The sequence below is a fragment of the Durio zibethinus genome, chromosome 19 (genome assembly GCF_047325235.1).
Source record: "Durio zibethinus cultivar Kanyao isolate XHJ-2024 chromosome 19, ASM4732523v1, whole genome shotgun sequence".
Taxonomy (NCBI): domain Eukaryota; kingdom Viridiplantae; phylum Streptophyta; class Magnoliopsida; order Malvales; family Malvaceae; genus Durio; species Durio zibethinus.
Window position 1 is genome coordinate 17,768,486 of NC_143180.1, and position 15,046 is coordinate 17,783,531.

General features: G+C 34.0%; 1 protein-coding gene across 6 annotated transcripts in view; it reads left to right on the forward strand.

Moving 5' to 3' along the window:
* The first annotated feature begins 1,415 nt into the window (after positions 1 to 1,415).
* LOC111310450 (uncharacterized) overlaps positions 1,416 to 15,046 on the forward strand; it is a 30,763-nt gene continuing 17,132 nt past the window's right edge. For all 6 annotated transcript variants that reach the window (XR_016330448.1, XR_016330446.1, XR_016330449.1 and 3 more), the window contains exons 1-15: positions 1,416 to 1,587; positions 1,689 to 1,940; positions 2,023 to 2,183; positions 2,925 to 2,990; positions 3,965 to 4,082; positions 4,213 to 4,322; positions 4,435 to 4,530; positions 7,012 to 7,135; positions 8,061 to 8,128; positions 9,730 to 9,816; positions 10,179 to 10,331; positions 10,413 to 10,508; positions 10,938 to 10,997; positions 11,100 to 11,218; positions 12,985 to 13,072. Coding sequence is in view for 2 of the 6 variants with exons in the window: in XM_022909923.2 (XP_022765658.2) it covers positions 1,700 to 1,940; positions 2,023 to 2,183; positions 2,925 to 2,990; positions 3,965 to 4,082; positions 4,213 to 4,322; positions 4,435 to 4,530; positions 7,012 to 7,135; positions 8,061 to 8,128; positions 9,730 to 9,816; positions 10,179 to 10,331; positions 10,413 to 10,508; positions 10,938 to 10,997; positions 11,100 to 11,218; positions 12,985 to 13,072 (1,587 nt within the window). In the remaining 4 variants the exon portion in view is untranslated. The remainder of the gene's footprint in view (positions 1,588 to 1,688; positions 1,941 to 2,022; positions 2,184 to 2,924; positions 2,991 to 3,964; positions 4,083 to 4,212; positions 4,323 to 4,434; positions 4,531 to 7,011; positions 7,136 to 8,060; positions 8,129 to 9,729; positions 9,817 to 10,178; positions 10,332 to 10,412; positions 10,509 to 10,937; positions 10,998 to 11,099; positions 11,219 to 12,984; positions 13,073 to 15,046) is intronic.

Genomic DNA, 15,046 nt, shown 5'->3' on the forward strand with positions numbered 1-15,046 from the left:
ATCCAAATAAATTCAAATATTTCATATTTCGTAATTTAAAGGTTTTAAGTACAATGAAATTTTTTTTTAATTTCATGCAATAAAATATTAAACGAAAGATAGATAACAACAAATTATTACAATTAGAATATTAATATTATGAAATATGAACTTTATTAATATTTGATCATTAATGTTTGAGAAATTTATTAATATTTTGATTTTTATTGTTAATAATAATTTATTATCACAGAGATTTATTTTGACTTGATTGCCAAATTTTATAAATTTTAATATAATAAATTATTTTATTATTTATGTTACTCATTAAAATTTATTGAGATAATATTCAAATAAGTCATTAAATTTTATAAAAAATAAAAATAAATAATCATTATTTTATTGCTTGAAAATAAACTATAAACTTTTTTTATTATAATCATACCATTTAAATTTAAAAAATAGATGAATATTAGTTAATTGTCAAAATTATTAAATATTGTTTCTTCGAGTATTTGCCATTCAATTAATTCAAATAAATTTAAACATTTTAAATTTAACAATTCGGTGACCACGTTGTTTTCTAAGGATTTAATTTTCTTTTAAAATTTAATATAATCAATTATTTTATTATTTCATTATTTATATTTCATTTAATATTTTATTACATAAATTAAAATTATAAACTCTCATTGGAATTAACACCTTGACATCATGACATTATGAAATATATGTACGTAATTTATTAGGATGGGATGAGTGACAAGGATTTGAAATAATGCTATTGTAGTAATTTGGTAAGAGATAATTTTCATATATTTTTTAAATTTTAATGGTATAATTATAATAAAATAAAAAAATTTATAATTTAATTTTATGTAATGAAAAGATCAAAGATTTATTTTTATTTTTTTTTGTAAAACTTAAGAATTAATTTCTTAAATGATTAAATTGTAAATTTTTAAAATTGAGTAATCGATATAGATATTTTTTAAAAATAAAGCAATCGAAACATAATTTATCTTTATTTTTTAATTTTCAAAATTTAAAATTTTTTTAAAATTTATAATGTCACATGATTTGTTAGATGACATATTAATATTATACAGCATATAATAACTAATGTGATATTAACACATGAACATGTGTCATATTATTACATATAGATGATAAGAGATAAAAAAATAAAAAAATAAGTGATTACATTAAAAAAAAAGTAATAATTAAGTAGCTTTTTAAAAATATAATCAAATGACTTTTTATCTGTATTTATTTACTGGAAATATAAAAAAATAAAAATAAAACCAAAATTTATTAAAAGCATCATTTTTGTTGATTAAAACTCGACCGTTTGATCTAGGAATGAGTAATCAAATCAAGCGGTCAAAATTAAGTAAAACCTACACTATAACCATACCAAAAAAATCCACAAACCCAGAACAAAAAAGCAAACCAAAAAATAAAAAAAGAAAATGAAGAAGAGCGTTGCTGATTCCTCCTTCCCATCTTAGAAAAACCAAACCCTCGCTCTCCCTCTTCGATATTTTTCTTCTCCTTCATGCCACTAAACTGCCGCTTTCTAGATCTTTCACTTACGATTCAAACAAGGTAAAACTAAAACCATCGCCTCCCTTTTTTTTTTTTTTTTGAAACGATCAAATCGATTTATATTTCTTTTTTTTTTGTTTCTGATTTTTTTTCTTCTTCAGATAATCAAGAAATGGTGAACTTGGCGCAGTTAGAAGCATTATGCGAAAGGCTATACAATTCGCAGGACTCAGCTGAGAGAGCTCATGCGGAGAACACTCTGAAATGCTTTTCGGTTAACACTGATTACATATCGCAATGCCAATACATTCTTGAAAATGCTATGACTCCTTATGCTTTGATGCTTGCTAGTTCTAGTCTTTTGAAACAAGTCACTGATCATAGTCTCGCTTTGACCCTTCGTCTCGATATCTGTATGTGGAGTATATTTCTTTCACTTTCCTTTTAACGTTTTGAAATGCTTTTATCTTTTATTTACTTTTAAAATATTTATAGGGAGTTATATATTCAACTATTTGGCCACTCGAGGACCCAAATTGCAACCTTTTGTTACCGCATCTTTGATTCAATTGTTATGTCGGGTGACGAAGTTTGGATGGTTTGATGATGAAAGATTCCGCGATGTGGTTAAAGAGTCAACCAACTTCTTGAGCCTGGTAATTTCATTATTGTTTTAGGCTCGCGGTTTAGTTGTTGCTTTTTCTAATAGATTGCTATAAATCAAAAGCAAATGGAAGAAATCAAGATCATGATAACTGATTAAAAGGCAATTGTTGTTACCTTGATTGTTTTATACAAAAGGGAAATCATGCATTTTGTTATAAATGTAAATTCTCCAGGATGCAAAGAACAATGTGGTAAGAGTAACAATAAAATGGTACCTTATTGCATGTCCACGAATATATCTCACACCATATGTGTTTAAAGTTGGTCATTTTTTTAGTTCCGATGATTGTACTTGGCACATAGATCCGCACCTGTACATATGAAATGTGTGATGGACAAGTCTTCGGCTTCATAGTTTTTAGCTTTCTTACTTCCTTCTTCTCCCTGAAATATGAATTCCAATATTGAATTACTTTTCTAAACCCATTATGTATTTTTTTCTTTTCTGCTTGGCCAAACTGTTTTGGATAATTTTCTTAATGCAATACCTCTATTGGAGTCAAAATACATGTTTTTATCTTGTTTATCTGTGTCAACATTGTTGCTTGTTCGTATTAGCATCCTCAAATTTTCAATTTTATTGATATCTCCTGGAAATGTTTGTGTTGCAACTTTTTTGTGCATTGATGAATGTATTGCTTCTGAAGCTTTTGTTACTTGCTGTCCTGTCCTGGTTGTTAGTTTTTAAAGTTTGCTGACATTTCTTTCTTATTGTCATTATGGTATACCAGGGAACTCCTGAACATTATGCCATTGGTTTGAAGATACTGAATCAACTTGTCTCCGAGATGAACCAGGTTAGTTTTCTTCTTGTTTCCTAGTTTATCCTTCTGATGCCTGATAGTGCTAACTATTATCTGAAGGTATGAAACTTGTTATTTTAATATGTTACTGCAATGGAATTCCTATGAAAGTATATACTTTTCAATATCTTAATTTATGGGATGGAACATGCTGCATGTCCTTGATCACCATATTATTGATAGGCCAGTGACTTTGTATATATTTTTATGCAGTTATGTTATTGATAGCTGAAAACTGTAAGCAGAGTTACATTTGTTGGCTGTTTGTCCTGTAATTTTCTCATGTTCATCCAATGAAGTTGTAATGAGTGAATTACTCTTCCAAAGATATTTTTCTTGGCTTGTTCTCAGTTTGCATTGGAAGTTTAGGAACGGTTATTAACCCTTGAATTAAACATCAAACATTGAACAAGAATTTTTAAGATGATGCATCCATGTGTGGCAGAAGTAGTTATAGTTGGCTTTTCTTTGATATGTTTCAAGAATCCGGTGCTATCTTTCTATTGACTACTGAGGGAGGTCATTGATTTGCACTTTATAATTAGGCACATTCCCCAGTTCACATTACATTGGTGTAGTTTGTTGTTTATGTATTGTATGAATGTGCCTACCATTGACAGGAAATAGCATTAGAAGAAACCTTAAGATAAGCTTAATATATTCCATCAAAAAATAAAAAAAGAAGGTAGGCTTAATATCCAGTATTCTGGTCCCCCTTTAAAAAAAATTAGAAATGCTGTTACTTTTGTTGGACCTAATTTGTAATTTCAAGGTTATTTAACTTCACCTAGGATTCAGAACTGGGTACTTTTTCTGTTTTGTACTTTTATTTTCCATTGTCTTAACTTCTTTTCAAGTACAATCATTTATACATCTACTTGCAACTTCTTTTCAATTACTATTTATACATCCACTTGCAATGAATTTATTCCATATGCTTGTGCATTTCTTGACACCTTAATTCTCAGCCTAATCCAGGGTTGCCATCAACAAATCATCGAAGGGTAGCTTGTTCCTTCAGGGATCAGTCACTCTTTCAAATATTCCAAATATCTTTAGCATCTTTGCGTCACCTGAAAACTGATGGTAACATGCTTATATTTGCTCATGTTTTTATTTTGATCCCTTCCCTTCTTCCCAACTCCCTATTATTGTCCTTTTCATATTTTTCATGTGATTTGTTTGTGGTGATTCTTGTGTGATATGAAATATACAGTTGCAAGTCGACTGCAAGAGCTGGCACTTTCTCTTGCACTTCAATGTTTATCCTTTGATTTTGTTGGGACATCAATTGATGAAAGTTCAGAAGAGTTTGGTACAGTTCAGGTATTTGTGAAATATTTTCTCAGCTGTGCACTTCTCTTAACTTTCAGTTGCTTGAAAGTCTCTCATTGGGAATTATTTGTAAATAATCAAGCATTTGGTGTTAACCTTACAGATTCCATCAACTTGGAGGCCTGTATTGGAGGATTCTTCAACACTTCAGATATTTTTTGATTACTATTCAATTACTAAAGCTCCTCTTTCAAAGGAGGTTAGTTTATATTGCTTTAAAGTTTCCTTTCTTTTTAACCATATATATATATTTTCAAATTGTTGGAAGCAACTATGCCTTACTGTTTGGAACTTCTTTCAATTTGTTAGGTTCTAAATTAGGATCAGAATCCCTTCTAGACCAGAAATTGTTGTCTGGATAGCATTAAGCTTTGAAATTAACATATTGTTGAAAAGGTTATGCATGAGTATTAGTATATAGGTATGATGCATCATTATTCTGCGGGAGTTCTTACTATCCATGCTTGGTGGTTGTGTTAGTTCTGTTTTTGATAAGTTAGAAGATGTTAAAATAGAACTGTTCAGATGGTACTAATGCTGATTCTGTTGAGGGATAAAAATGGTTTTGTAGATGAGGGCAGATTTCACCTAAATTCCATGGGAAAAAAGGGTCGTATCTATCTTTATCTGGAGATAATAATGGTTTAGCCGGGGTGGGGCAAAGTGTAAAAAATATTGAGGTCGGGCTAAGTCCTTGAAAATGCGGCCAAACCTGAAGATTTAAATAAATATAAAATTATTGAGTGGGGCTGAACTACTGTACTTCCTGAAAATGTGGCAGAATACAAAGATTTAAGTAAAATAGTATATAGTAAGGTGGGGGTGGGAATCATCCAAAATGCAGCAAAACATGAAGATAATAGATATGACTTAGTATAAATCATATTGAGGTGGGGCTAGAATCCTGAAGATGCAGTGGAATTGAGGGAGTAGGGGAATGCTAGTTGAGGAATTAAGCTATTTAGGACTTTGTTTTATATTTTACAGGTTTGATTGTAATCGTTACATATAGTTAGATTATTTAGATTATTTAGGTTATTTTATACTAATTAGTAATTCCACTTCTTTTTCAAGTATTAGGGCTTTAGGGTTATATTTGGTATTTTTCATTTTATTAGGGTATTGTATCTAGTTATAAAATACCTATGTTGTTTTAGTTTCATGTAGGATTGGATTTATGAATTATTAATATTTTCTGGATATTTGAGAATTTGGATTATTTCTGGAGTGTTTTGAGTTTTCGACTACTCTTGCTACAACAGGAATATTGAAGATTTTTACTAAAAATAGAATATATTAAGGTGTTGCAAGATTCCTTTCCATTGTAAACAGAATATGAAGCTTTAAACAAAGTGAAATCTAGAACAAGCTTCTTTTTCAATTTGAAATTTATGTTTCTTTGTTTTACATACTATAGACCATGTAGTTAGGAAAATAGGCAAATAGCACAAAATAATTTACTGATGCATGCTGCCAACAAAGAAAATACAGAACATTGGGTCTTGCAGTTCACGGTGTTAATAATTTTATGGATCTGTTTTGGAAAATATTCACAGCCTACCTTATGACAAGTTTATAAGGTTAATATATAATCTATCCTTTGCTTGTGCATGTGAAAAAACATGAATGCGGTTGATACGTGTATTTTGAATTATTAGTGAGAGATGGATATAGGCATATGGCGGTTTTCACAAATTACCATTGCTCTTAGAATAAGTGTGATAATGCATAATATAGATTGTTTTGTTTCTTTCATAGTGCCAAAGGAATATCAGACACTTACAATGGTTGAAATAAAAAGTCCACTGGTGAGGAATGAATTAGGGTTTCAGCCATAAAAACAGTAATGAATTAGCGTGCAAGGTTGGTTCAAGCAAAGAGCACTTCAAGTATTTTAAGGAACTCCTTTTTGAGGTGACTAGATAGGCTCAAAAAGGCTTAGTACGATTAGTGTCCCTTGCACAGTAGGTAGCTAGCTATAGTTAGTAATCAAGTACATGCTTATATATGTATGCATACTTGTATGTGGAATTGTGTGTATTTAAGGGCTTGAATGCAGTTTGGCACCTGAATTTGTGTTAAGTTGTCATCCTGAAATATTGTTTATGGTAACAATTAGGGTGACTGTCACTGTCCAGCAAATAACAATAGTGTAGAAGTAGTTAGAATGTGATTGATAGAGTGATTGGTTTGAAGGTGATTCAGGCAGTGTTGCAGGCTGCAGTGTTAGTGGCTGTTGGGATAGTGGAATTAGAGAAATCAGATTAAGATATGTGTTTGTGTGTGTGTAACTGTATTGTAATTACTAGCCCGTTATGTTTTGCTATATTGTTACTTCAGCATAATTCATTGTCTAACCCAATTGGATGTGCATGATGTGCTCTTCTTGCATATGTAATATCATTTGTTAGGTCTTCTCACAAAAATGAGAAAAAGAGTCTCATTGATTATTCCTAAAATTTTGACTAAATCTTCTGTATGAGCAAATATTTTAGTCAGTGGTTGCACTTTTTTCATATTGCTTCTTGTAGTGGTGTTGAACGTATAGTTTCAAACCATAACTTGTTTTTTTCTATTGAAAGTTGTAAGTTCAACTAATTATCACTTTTTTGAATTGATTTTTCCTTGCTGATAATTGAGGGATTTCCTGTACTCAAACTTATATTAACGTTTATTTTAGGCACTGGAATGCTTGGTAAGACTAGCATCTGTAAGACGTGCTTTATTTGTAAATGACGCAGCCCGTTCGAAGTTTTTGGCCCATTTAATGACAGGAACCAAAGAAATTCTCCAATCAGGACAAGGTATCATTTGCTTGTATGCCATTAGTTTTAAATTTTTAATTACTTAGTTGTCTTAATGGTACTTAATTTTGTAGGCAATTACCATTAAATTTTTTATTACTTAGTTGTCTCAATGGTATTTACTTGGATATAAAGCATAATATGTTTCTGCTTTATTTGAATCCTTTGTTTTTGATCTTTTTCTATGGTTATTTACCTTCCTGGATAAATTCAATAGTTTTCTTCTCTGTTTATTTGTTCCTGGATTAGCAGAATATATATTTGCTTTCCTCAAGTTATGTTGTTACTATAAAATGGGAAATCAGATGCATTCATCTATTTTCCAGGGTACTATTGTGGCTATTCAGGTCAATTTTGGCATGGCCTTCAAACACATGCTTACAAAGCTGTTTGGACTGCCTTGTACTGAATTTTCTCTTGAATGAAATTTTGCAATTTTTGCTGTTATGTTTCAATCTGGATGGATGAAATGTTTCTCTGAAGATGTGACTTATTGATCCCTCTATTTGTTGTTGGGTATGAATCAACGATTTGGGAAAAATAATTGAATGATGTTGGATTTATCTACTCATGGATCTGGGTAATAACTCTAAACTAAAATATGCTTGTGTAAGCCCTTTTCATGCGTGGAACTTTTCTGTTGTTATCTGTTTGTTATGTGGTGAAATTTGTTAGTAATTATGTTTTATGTAGCTTAATTGTAATACGCTTCATGAAGAATTTAGTAATAACGGTTAATTTATGCTGATTTTTGAGAAGTTTGCACCAATAGCTTGACTCTTGAGCACTAATGCCCTGTGAAATGGAATTGGGTTCTCAAGCGATGTAATGCATTCTATTATTTTAGGGTTTTTTTTCTTTAATTATTAAAAAAAATTTCCCTCACTATTTATCACTTCTAAATCATATTTGGACTGGATATCAGGTCTTGCTGATCATGATAATTACCATGAGTACTGTCGCCTTCTTGGACGTTTTCGGGTGAATTATCAGGTAATTATATAGGTTATGTGTGTGTGTGTGTGTGTATTATATTACCCTTTTTAATGTTTGTTATTGCCGTTAATCTTCTAGCTGTGTATAAGTCCACATGGTTGTTTGTAGCTTATGTATGTCAGATAACTGCAAGTATGTTGCTTTGTATGTTTGATGAACTTTATCTTTGCATGTGGTCTCTGTAGTTCAATTTTTTAGTTCGTGTATAGTTATATGCACTGTTGAATCTCTAGAATTTGGAGCCCTTTTAGCTGGGCTTCAACTTCTCTATGAAATGCTGGGAGAGTAGAGTTGCTTATAAGTGCTGTAAAAGGAAGTTAAGCTAGTGTTGGGAAAACTTAATGCAGAAGCATTGTAGGATTTAGAAAACTATTTGATAGAATTTTTGACTCAACTATAATAAACGAAGTCATAAGTTTTAAAGTGAAATTAAATAAATAAAGAACCTTTTTTTTTAATTGGAAATAAAAAATAAATCAAATAAAAACACCATGCAACCAAGTGAAAAATTGAAACAAACAACAACAACAACAAACTAAGCCTTATATCCTATAACTTGGGGCCAACTGTGTGAAAGGCCGAAAAAGAAATCATGTTAGGTTGTAGTTTTGAATCTTCAAGTTAAAAAAAATGGAAACAAGTGAAAACATAAGTGTGAAATAATTTAATTCTCTTTATGGTTTTATATTGTTGAAGGGTAAATTAAGAATGTAAAAAATCCCATTAAATATTTATTACTACATGGTAGTACTTTTTGAAAAAGCATTAATTTATAGCTTTGTCTTAAAACAAAAATGGACTTCCTGCATAAGTTTTAATTGAAAATTTGAGAGCCAAACACCTTGCTTCTACTTTTGTATTAGAAAAGCTCTTCCATAAGCTAGGCCAAACATCCACTTATTTTTGGGAAAGCCTTAATAGAATGGTTATTAGAGATTATATTTTTCAGTTTGTATGGCTGGTGATGTAGGCTTAAGTGCAGAATTTCGTGAAGCTAACTAACTGAACTTGATAATCATTTGGTAAATAGTAGACAGTTAGATTCTTATTTTACTTTGCAATGCTTATGTCATTTGTTGTTAGCACTGCCTTAAAATTCAATTACATATTTTGTTGATTTATAGAAGCTAAATGGCTGGTAAAAGTTTTGGAAGTGAATGCTAAAAGTGGCTTTGGTTAATCATCTAAAACAAATTCATCTGGTCTCCTTTGGTTTGATTTTTGTTCATCTTATTCTATGCTAGTCCATTCATGTCTTCTTGTGGTAGCCTTCATGCATGTTGTTTGACATCTAGGCACATGCTGGTTGCTTTGTGCCATACAGTTGCTGAAATTTTTGTAAACAGTCTTGATGGTTATAACTTTGATATATGCAATAGTTTGACATGTTGCCTTATTTATATATTACTTTTTTTTCTTTATTCTTCTATTTCTGATTTTAAACCAGTGAATTGCTAGCTGATTTTATCACCTTAGTTGAGTTACTCGCAGATCATATGTTTTTTTTACTTAATGACACTTGTGAATGAACTTGATTCCTTGCTTTGCAATTACAAGAATTACTGCTAATGTTAGCAAGATTTGTAAAATTGTCACAGTTGTCAGAGCTAGTGAATGTGGATGGCTACAGTGATTGGATAAGATTGGTGGCTGAGTTCACTTTGAAGTCTTTGCAATCCTGGCAGGTTGATTGATGTTTATAACTTTAGGCTTTGCTTGGTAGAGGGGATGGAAAGAGTGAGGATGGAAAACTTATTAATTTAATGGTTAGGCTTCAAAGTAGAAAAGTGGTTATGAATTTTAACCATTAGATTAACAAATTTTCCATCCTCACCCCTTTCCATTCTCTCTACCAAGCAAAACCTAAGTATTCAGTATAATAATTTATGCTCTTGTATGTCTTAATGAGGGCTCCAACTGCCTGTAAACTATTTTTCTAGGACCTTGAGCCATTACTTGTGAACTATTTGTTGGAGAACCTTGAACCATTTACTTGTGATTCATAAACTGCAACAGAAGCTTAATTGAGTTTGTGCTTTCATACCAGTGGGCAAGTAGCAGTGTATACTACCTATTAGGTCTGTGGTCCAGATTGGTGTCATCTCTTCCATATTTGAAGGGTGATGCTCCGAGTTTGCTTGATGAATTTGTTCCTAAGATCACTGAGAGTTTTCTAACATCAAGATTCAATTCTGTGCAGGTATAATGTCATTTTCTTATCCTTTGGGATCGATTGATATAACTTGAAAATATGATTTCTCCTTTTCTTTTTGTTCTGTAGGCTGGATTCCCTGATGATCTCTCTGAGAATCCATTAGATAATGTTGAACTGCTTCAGGATCAGCTGGATTGCTTTCCTTACCTTTGCAGATTCCAGGTTTAATTGCCATTACCTCTTGTTATATTCATTTTGTTTGATATGGTCCAGATTTTTTAAGCTTTTCTTTAACTCCCTTATCTTAGGTTTGACGTCTTGCCTTTTTCAGATGTTTCCAAATGAATGTCAATTTTAGAATTTATGACTTTTCTTTATTCTTTCAGTTTTCCATTTTTACTATTTAAAAACCATTACACTTTAGCAGTTGGGAAAAAAGTTCCAGAACTTTAATGCAAGAAAAAAAAAAAAACTAAGTCAAAGGGCATTTATTATGTCATTCAAAACTTATGCTGGTCAGCTGTGATATCTAAAATGAGAAGAGGGAATGATACTTTTAGTGCCTGATCTTTTGAAGTGTGCTTGTATACTTTTTGCCATAAATATGAAATTTTAGTTGCTTCTTAATTCCTTTATTTCCTTGAGTTGCAGTATGAAAGCAGTGGTTTGTATATAATAAACATGATGGAGCCTATTCTGCAGTCATACACGGTATGGTCCTTTATGGGTGAGGCCTCGTTTTGGAGTTGTCATATTGATAGATATTTTCACTTGATGGTTCAACCCTACTCAATACTTTCAATTCATTTGCAGGAAAGAGCACAATTACAGACCTGTGATAAAAATGAACTTTCTGTTATTGAAGCTAAACTTACTTGGACTGTTCATATTATTGCTGCCATTCTTAAGATAAAACAATGTACCGGTTGTAGGTAAGAAACTATTTTTCCTTTTTTATTTTAGTTTAACTTTAAAATTACATTATTCCTTAAAGTTGGACGTAATAATGGAAATGCCCTAAACATTCTAATTTTAGCACTCAAGTGACTATAATTTCAAGAAATAATGATCAGTTTCTATTAGAATAGGCATTAAATTGATCACATTAGTTGCCACATCAGTGCAATATACTAACACTAATGCCAGATTTCATCTTATGTGGCATTCTGACGTGAAAATAATATTTTTCTGCTAGATAAAAATTAAATAAAATTTGATTAAGAATGAAAATAGTTAGCTCATAGTAATTGAAATATTGCTTTAGTTTGCCTTTTAATGAAACCAAATAACAATTGACAGTCACAAAATATGACACCTTAAAAGAAAAAAGGACAACCCAATAAATTAAAATCCCAATTTTAAAATTGAATCCACCTTAATATCCACAAGTGAAATTTGAGAATTCCTGGTAGTCGTTTCACAGAGAAAAATAAAAGTTTTGAACTCAATTTCCTCAAACCTGTTTATCAGGGAAGAACTCTTGTCAGTGGCTTGAATCTGCCCCGAAATTAGATGAGGGCTTTTTTTTCTTTTTGGATCTTGTAACGGTTGTCAGGTAATTAATCATTGGTTTTACCCCTTCTTTTTTCGGGTAATTGTTATCTTAGCTACGCAATGGGAAGTAGCCCTCTCCCGTCCTTTAACTCACACCCCTCTTTTGAGGATTCAAACTCATGACCTCTATGTTGGAGTCTCAAGTTCTAATTGTTGGTTGTGGTGCAACATGAGGACATATCAGGAGATCTTGCTTTTATCACTGTTATAACTTATAGCCCCTCTAAAAATTAATTGTGGGGTTTGGAATGACTACAACCGACTTCTTAGCTGCCTGACCTTTGACTTGACTAGTTTCACAGTTGGAGGGTTTTCTTTTCTTCGTTTTACTTAATGCTGCTCTTCTGCAATGTCCTGTGTTTCTTCTGTTTTCCACTAAACCAACAAATTTCTGGATATAATTTTAAAAATTCAATTAAATACAAAAGTAATTAAATAATTATGTTTCTCTATGGAAATGAGCTTTAAAGGGAGAGATTTGTCTATACCTCTAAAGATTATATGAGCTGCAGAATTGGGGGCTCTGGACTAGCTTTGAAGAGTATGCTAAGGAAAATTAAAAAAAAAAAAAAGGATTTGAGGGTGTGTAGTTTGAGGACATTGCAATGAGATTGATTTTAGAGATATATAAAACAAGAAAGGATTTTAGGGGAAATCTGAGGAGGGGAGAGAAATTGTGGTAGTTAACATAGAAAGAAGAAAACTGAAAAAGCAAAAGAAAAATAAAAAAAGAAAGAAAATGCAAATAGAAGCAACTATGAACATGTCAGGTTGTTGATATGGTACATTTAGGCTTTGCTTGATAGTAAGGATTGAAAACTTCTTAATCTAATGGTTAAGCTGTAGAGTAGGAAAGTGGTTATGAATTTTAACTATTAGATTAACAAGTTTTCCATCCTCACCCTTTTCCATCCTTGCAAAGCAAAGCCTTAATTTTAGAGGTGGTTTGAACTAAATGAACAAATTAATTGATCTTTCTTGAAAATTTTGCTCACTTGATTGTTAAATACGAAATTGTATGTACATTTTAGTCATAGGGTTCAAACTTTCAGAGGATACTTTTAGTTTTTCCAAACTTCTTTGGTTTTACTTGGCTTGCACCCTTTGCAGTTATCAATCTATCTGTTGCATTTCTTTCATGCAGCATGGAGTCACAAGAAGTGCTTGATGCAGAACTCTCAGCTCGTGTTCTGCAGTTAATAAATGTCTCTGATAGTGGATTACACCGTCAGGTATACCAGGACTGGAAACTCAGTTTAGATTATTTTCATTTTCAATAAATTATAAAAGCAGTTTGTATGATTCTGATGTTGAAGCCTATTGTTCTCACACTATAATTGTATAACTATGTTGCTTGGACTTGTTAAAATTGATTATCTTTATTGATAAAATGATTTGTGATCTATGTTTTACATAGTGAAACACCCTAGGTGTCACGGTCCGCGCGTTCCTCCTTCTGAAACCATGTGACCATGCGGCACCAAGGCTACTCGTAGTCAAGGTCAGCCTTCACCGAGTCCATTTTTCTTTGGACAGATCAATTTCGATCCTTCAAGCTGCATACTCATGAGCCTTTTCTGGTTTTGACCCGTAGAGTCGCTCATTCCGAACTCTATAGGGAAGAACCCAACTCCCATCGTTCACCAGCCCATGATTCTCAAAAAGGCCCCGAGCACCCATCTTTGCTTGCAGGGCTCAAGGCCTCGATCACCGACCCTCGAATACCTGTGAGGCTCGCAGCCCCGATTCTTATGATATTATTACTTCTTGACATGGTGAGAACCCAACACCATGCCCGCCCGTATCGTACGCAAGCTCTCGTATCAAGTTTACGCAAGCGCCACATTTAAGCTGGTCAACAGCCAGCTCGGAGCCTCTAGGCTCATCTCATCCCACGGGACTCAATTCTTTGGGCTAAGGCCATTAGCATCAGTGTAGGCCGCCCGCACGCATGATTGACACCCAACATCATGCTAGTCCCGCAAAGGGGACTTGGGTGGACTGCCCCAGCTGCAGCACACCTCTACTGATTGGCCACAAGGGTCTAGCAGCGTGCCTGCCTGCTAGCCCGCACATCCCTCAGGCTCGATGGCATCCCTCCTACGCAAACACCATCTCATGATCCTTCTGGCTCAAGGAGGGGAAACCGAGGGGCATAACGATCTCTACCGTGTAACCCCACGGCTCAACGCAAAGGCGCGATACGAGGCCCGCCGGCCCCAACCGTCCCCGGGTTTACCATGACCCGAAGAAACATTGTACCACACTCGTGACCCTACGATGCCCGCCCACCTAGACACCACTAGTGCCTAGGAGTAGCTCACTTCAGACTAGCCAGGCCCTCGCCTACCCGCTAGCCAAGGGGTGGTGGAGAGCTGACACCAGTCATCCCCATAAAGAGCGTAAGAGATTTTTCCAGTCTCCTACCAGTGACCGTAAGATTGTTCGAAATGGGGATACTTTTCTCTTCAGCCATGTCAGGGCCTTTCTCCGGCTAACTCAGGGCCCCATAACCTTTCTCTTGGTCACCACTACTCCTTAATTCTGCTCGTTGCTCCACCAACCCATTCGAAGGGACCTGCACATGGCTTCGACCAACAGCACCTGATTGGCTAGCTGGTCCCAAAGGCACCGGCGCACTGCCTCACACTTACTTGCGTATCTTGGGGTTTATGGCTCAAACTATCCACACATAATATTCCCAACATATTCCCATGCTCAGAATGCCCGCACACTACTTCCACTGATGGCACCCGTCGGGTTACTTGGCTTGAGGGTGCTTGACCACTGTCCCAAACTTACCCACGTATCTTGCGATCCAGGGCTCCCACTGCCCGCACAACATGTTATTAACATGTTTCAAAGCTCCAAATGCACGCCTGCATCTCTTAGAACCACTTTCCCGCCAGCTTGATCTCGATCATTGCTCGGCTCAGGGTCAGTCATGGCAGGACCAAGGCCTGGCCATAACACTCTCCCCCACTTACTATGTCGATGCCCTCATCGACGCCAAGACCACACCCAACTTTCTTGTTGCACACAGCTGACATTTACTCATATGTCTCTCACTTGTGCCCTCAAGGATTGGGTCGAGGTCCCGTCACATGGGGCACCGCCCACAATACTCGTCCATTGTTGATGTAGATTGGTCACATTGTTGCACCCATGCCGCTCTGCTTTGTTCCAGCTCGAACCGTCTAACCCTA